Raw genomic sequence first — 6,000 nt, 5'->3', positions numbered from 1 at the left:
TTTTTTGTTTTTTTTTTTTTTTTTTGGTACCTGGGATTGAACTCGGGTCCTTGTGTTTGTGAGGCAGGCAGCAGAACCACTGAGCTAAATCCCCAGCCCTGGCATTGAGTATTTTGTCCCAGTGTCATGGCTTACATCTAGATGTCCCCCCAAAGCCCCATGCACTAGCTCACAGGTGGGGATTTTTGTGGGGGAGGTGACTAGGTCACTGGCTCAGTCCACAATGGGTTTAGAGCTGGGTATGATGCTGGGGGGTACACCTTGTGTGAGGAGGTGGGTCACTGTGGGTATGGCCTGGAGATAGATAAAAATACACCTTTTTAAAAAATCTGCCTTGAGATATAAATATATCTATTTTTTAAAATCTGCCTTGAGTGCTGCTGCTTCCTGCCCACCATGCTATGAACTGTTTATCTTCTGCCACACCACCCTGCCTTGGAACCAGCGAAGTATGGACTGAAACCTCTACAAACTGTGAGCTAAAAAGAAAACCTTTCCTCTAACTTATGAGTGTCGGGTATTTTATCCCAGCTGTGAAAAAATAAGACACAGACTTGAGATTAAGGGCAATGGACTAATTAACCTGGTGGAAAAAATTTCAAAGTGATCTAATGTTGAGGGCTTCCAGCCAGATGTACCTTTATAATCAAGAGCAAACACCAGAATGATTTAACACATTTATGCCAGGGCCATAATTTGTCTCTCACTGCTGGGAGTTCTAAACCACTGGTGGTACATGCACAATTGTACCATAAGGTGGCTCAGTTTATAAAAACCAATAAAAGTGATTCGATCTGTTTGTACCACCAGTGGTTCAAGCTAGCAGGAACGTGCCAGACAGCAACGGCACTGCCATTTAATGTGAGCAAAGCTGTCTGAAGGACTGACAGGGACACTGAGCCTGTGAGGACCTACAGGATTGGCACTGAACTAAAACAAAGAACCTTAAAGTCTTCAAAGTTTACAGACTGTACTTCAGGAGGCGACCATAACTCGTTAGCAACTAGATGCAAAATTTATCACAAGTATTCTGTATGAGAACAGTGTAATCACTATTGATGCAAAATTCTTCTCAGACTTAAGAGTGATGTGGACACAGCTGATGTGGCTTGTTATTTTGAAAATGATATTAAAGTGAGTCCTTATTCCATTCTAAGAAAACAGACCAGAGAGTAATTAAATGGTGACCAACTGGATCTGAACCCTGGCATGAAAAAGTACCTGCACTTTCAATGCAGGGCCAGCAGCTACTGCTACTGCTATCACTGTGGCTGCAACAACAGAAATTATCACTGGAATTGTGCTGGTAATTTCCAGAAAGAAGAAAACAAATTATAAGAAGGCTGAGATAAAGGAGACAAGTAAGATGCACAGAGAACTCAATGCCTAGTTAACTGTAATGTGAAGATTAACCACACAGCAAATCAGCAAATTCAGATTACAAATGCATGAACATGGGACAAAATGATCTTTGAGTATTAGTTCTTATTTAAAGTCACGTATTTGTAAAAGAGAAACCTATGACAGCTTGAAATTTGCATTACCAATCTTAAAAATCTGACTGTAAGGATCTTATCTATGCAGATTTAAATAAGACCCAGAACATGGACTGCACAGTTAAAATATATGTGCGATACTGAAGAGTGTTAAATATCCCACAGTAGTCTGAAGGACACTGTCTCATTTGTGACTGAAAGGCACCTTTCTATTTGTGTCAACTTTTTTTAGAAATTTAAAACATACTTAAGGTTTAGAATTTGAACATTTTTTAAACTGAAATTTCATTAATCTGCCACTTCATTAAAAGGTATTTCTGAAGCATGTATTTTCATGCAAATAATTATTTTTCTTTTTTTGCGGTACCGAGGTTCAAACTCAGGACTTTGCACTTGCCAGGCAGACAGCATCACTGGGCTACATCCCCAGCCCCAAATAATCCTCTTTTCAATGAAACACACATAATGAAATATTTTAGTAAATCAAATTCCCTAAACTGCAGTTTCCATAAGTATAAACATTTTATTTCAATTAAAGGCAGCAGAAATACAAAATAAGAGGTTTTGATAATTATAAAGTAGAGACAATGAAAAATCTCACCCTATTTTCAGGCCTTTAAAGTCTCAAGCATTCTGTTTGGACAGATTTTTATGTAAACAGCTAGGAATTTACATGACACTAAGGTCTTGGCAACTCACTTTCTCTGGATGCTGTGTAACCCATCACCACATACTAAATTTTCAATTTCTTCAAAGCACTGTTACCACAGAGCACTGATCTACAGAGTAATTTAAAAAGACTATACAAACTGAATTGTAACATCTTCAATACCTCAGATTACGACTTTCACCAACCTGTAAAACACTGCAACTGTGATTCTCTATTCTCTATGCTTCAGCGGGAGACAGGTTCTAACCTCAGCGACCTTCACTCTTAAGCCTGAGCATCTCATGCTAAGCTAATTAGTACTTCTTAAAGCTTTATTCTTTTAGAACATCTGGGCGACAATAAACATTTAAAGTCATAAATAATGCAACATTAATTTCAGTGACATGATTCATTTGGTAATCAGTTGCCCAAAATATACAGAGGAGTAGACACAAACGTGTTTAACAACATGCTTTCTAAAAAAGGGAAACATAATTAAATATTTCAGGATATTAATAGTCCACCATTCCGTTCAGTGAGTCCGCATCCCTTATCTGATCTCAGCCTTGTCTTCTGAGCAAAGGCATCTCACAGTGATGACTAAGTCTGATTTTTAATCATGTGCATTTTATACATTTTATACCTAAAGCAAGCCAACTCTCTAAATACACAAAACCATGTAAACAGTACTTTTAGGTGATAAGAATTATTCTGACTACATATAATTCTTACCAAACACCATGACAAGCACCAGATTTCCACTGTAACACATTTTGAAACTTAATCCTGTTCTGACTGTTGTCTTTATCTTCCTCAAGATGTGTCCTCGTTTAAAGAGCTGATGCTTGGTAGGTCTAAAATCCAGTTATTGCTGAAATAGCTGTCACTGAAGTTGTGTTGTCTTGATGGGAATAACACTATTAAAGTCCAAGAAAAAAGGTCCTTCTTGTTTAGGCAAAAAAGTACTGGGAATAATATTAAAGATCCCAGCTGGTATGTTTTCTAATTCCAGGTAGCAAAATCCACACCTAAATGCAGAAAAAATGAGAAAAAAGTTACAGAACCTGCTACAAAAAAGTGAAGCATAAACTAGAGGTAATCAAAATGCCAGTGTTACCTATAATCACCACTAGATTTCCTCTGAAACCCATGGGGGACAGGATCTCCCACCAAAGAAACCGTTACAACCTCAAATCCAACACTGTATTGCCTAGAAAAGTGAACAGCATTATTGTATTAGTAAGCAGCTGCAAATAAATACATGATTTAAAATATCTCTTAAGTGTAGATGAACTATCAAGATCAAAGATACACTTTCTGAAGCTTGGGTAGCGAGAAATGATACTCAGAAACCGTGATACTATTAACTATATAAAATACCATTTATGTTTCATGGGAGCCTTTAAGACTCATTGTATTAAGCTTCCTGTAAGAGTCTTATCTTTCTGCCACAGGTTCCCCAAGGAATACTTTCCAAGATAAAACAGTCATTCAAATTTAAAATTTAACAGATGAAATATTGCTTGTAGACCAGGGAAAGTCCTAAAATAAAATCTAAATTCAAAGAAATAATTAACATGGCATTGCAAATCAGTGGTGAAATGTAAAATTCACTTAGGTGGTGATGAGGTGATAAAATTTTTGAAAAAAATTATTAAACTATTTCATACCAAATATACATATCTGTATTCTAAAAGCTGTAACTATTTTGCCTTTCACGTTTAAGTTTGTAATCCACCTTGAATTTCTAGACTGGATGTGAGACAGGTTTAAATTACCACTTCTGAGGCTTGGAAACTCAGTTATCCGGACTGTTTCTTGAAGACTTCCTTTCCCTGTTTTTATATAATGCCTCGTTATCACTAATCAAACAGCCTTATTTCCATAGGATTATTTCTAAACTTTGTTTCACTAAGCTCATTTTAATATAACATTTTTAATTTAAGAAAGCTACTCATCACAAACCTTGGTCCTCTCATCTCGATCAGTAAAGGCCCCGGCTTTTCTATATGGAATTGGTAGATGGGGTTATTTTTGTGAGTCTCCTGGAAATTTCCACATCCTCCAGCACTCTGACCACTCCACTTTCCATTGATCTAATAAAAAAGTTTTGTATTAATAAAACTTCCCATTTTCCAACTTCACTCCTCTCCATGCCTTTTAAAATAAAAAGTTAAATTTAAAGCAACTTCTACTCTGTGGCTCCACCTCGTCTCTCCAGTCTATTTGCCACTGAAAGCAAACCCTCGCTGACGACCAGGCTGCTTTGCTGCACTCCATCTGTCAGCCTGTAAGCAAGTGATTTTCCCTGCCAGGAATCCTCCCTGGGATATTCCTTTACGTAGCAAGCTCACGCTGCACATTCATTCTCAAAGCCGAACTCAAAGGTTCACCCATGTGGATTTCTTAAACAAAAAGGTTTGTGTTAGCCTCTTCTCTCTGACTCACTTGTTTCCACAGAAAAACCTAACACTGCTCAATGAAGAACTTGTATTCCAATCGAGACTAGAGGCTTTTTAACATTTCCCTCATATTCTTGTCAAATCCCAAGTATAAAGAATAAGGTGACAAAAGGAAGGAAAAGGAATTTTAAAATTCTAAAAAATGTTATCACCCAGCAAAAGAATTTCCTTACCCGTTTTGATAAGGTGTATGGTGAAGGAATCTTTGAAAAAGTAAAGCTGCATGCTGAATACACCTAGATTGAAGGAAAAAAAAATCATGGGTGAGAAGGGAAATTATGTTGAAAAACTGTATACTTATTAAAACATAATGATGAGGGAAGGCTGGGGTGTAGCTCAGTGGCACCGCACCTGCCTGGCAAGTGCAAAGTCCTGAGTTCGATCCCCAGTACCACCCCCAAAAAGATGAAAGAACAGAATGGATGTAATCTTAAGGCTAAAAAATTATCTGGAATACTCAAGTCATTATTTAACAGGCAATAAGGGATTAAGTCAGGTTTGAGATCTACAGATCCTGTCTTTTTCTGCCATTGTGTTTGACTCATGGTAAATCAGTTTCCAGGTCTCAGTTTATGCATCTAAAGAATGAAGGAGTAGCAGCAACTCTCAATGTCTTTTATTGCTAAAAATTCATTTAAGGTGAAGTTCGCTGACATACGGCAAGCAAATCGATGTAGAACAAAATTACAATGACCTCGAGAGGTGCTACGAGAGTAGCACCTTTGTAAGTGATTACAAAGTTCTAAGTCATCTTTAGGCCAAAGGAGTTACTTTCTTAAAGGAGTTTTTATTTCTTGCTTTAAAATTGAATTATACCACATCTTAGGACTAAACTATTTGGAAAATTAAAATGTTCATTTAATATAAAGTGAATAATGTTCTCAAGAACAATTTTACAGGAAGCATAATGTTCAACTGATAAATACAAAGAACAATGGGGCCGGGGCTTTAGCTCAGTGGTTCCGCCTGCTGCACAAGCGCAAGGTCCTGAATCCAATGCCTGGTACCAAAAAAAAAAAAAAAAAAGAACAATGAATTTTCAGAAATAAACCTTTTCTTCGGGTAATCCCACCTACAAAGTAGAGCACATTATTGTACTTCAAGTTATTGTGTTCTGTCCCTGTACAGTGATTGGTTTTACTTACCCGGACTGTGTAATGGATTGTGTTTTGTTTTTCATATTGAGAAACCACTAATGTAAAGGTGTGGGTCCCAGGCGTGGTCAGCTTTATCTTAGTCAAATAATGAGGGCTGTTAATTCGGATTCCATCAATGTATGGAGGCGGGTCGGCTGCAAAAAGACAAGTCAGTTTACAGAAAAGGAGGCTTTTCTCTTAGTTTACTGGTGGGAAGAAAAGAAAATACATGGATAGACATCCCCTTAGGACTTGAT

At 37.4% G+C, this 6,000-nt stretch overlaps 1 protein-coding gene across 2 annotated transcripts in view; it reads right to left on the bottom strand.

Annotated features, from left to right (window-relative positions):
• Positions 1–1,664: 1,664 nt before the first annotated feature.
• Capn7 (calpain 7) overlaps positions 1,665–6,000 on the bottom strand; it is a 37,835-nt gene continuing 33,499 nt past the window's right edge. Inside the window, exons 16-20 of one of the 2 annotated variants that reach the window (XM_010643111.3) lie at positions 5,753–5,898; positions 4,781–4,843; positions 4,111–4,241; positions 3,263–3,355; positions 1,683–3,173 (exon numbers count right to left, since the gene is read on the bottom strand). In XM_010643111.3, coding sequence (XP_010641413.1) covers positions 3,029–3,173; positions 3,263–3,355; positions 4,111–4,241; positions 4,781–4,843; positions 5,753–5,898 — 578 coding nt within the window. In that variant the 3' untranslated portion in view covers positions 1,683–3,028. Of the gene's footprint in view, positions 3,174–3,262; positions 3,356–4,110; positions 4,242–4,780; positions 4,844–5,752; positions 5,899–6,000 lie in introns of both variants that reach the window. The other variant, XM_033756950.1, reaches the window with a different exon arrangement.

The sequence above is a fragment of the Fukomys damarensis genome, unplaced genomic scaffold (genome assembly GCF_012274545.1).
Source record: "Fukomys damarensis isolate Sample0158 unplaced genomic scaffold, DMR_v1.0_HiC HiC_scaffold_28, whole genome shotgun sequence".
In the NCBI taxonomy this organism is placed as follows: Eukaryota; Metazoa; Chordata; class Mammalia; order Rodentia; family Bathyergidae; genus Fukomys; species Fukomys damarensis.
This window is presented reverse-complemented; position numbering and strand designations above follow the sequence as displayed.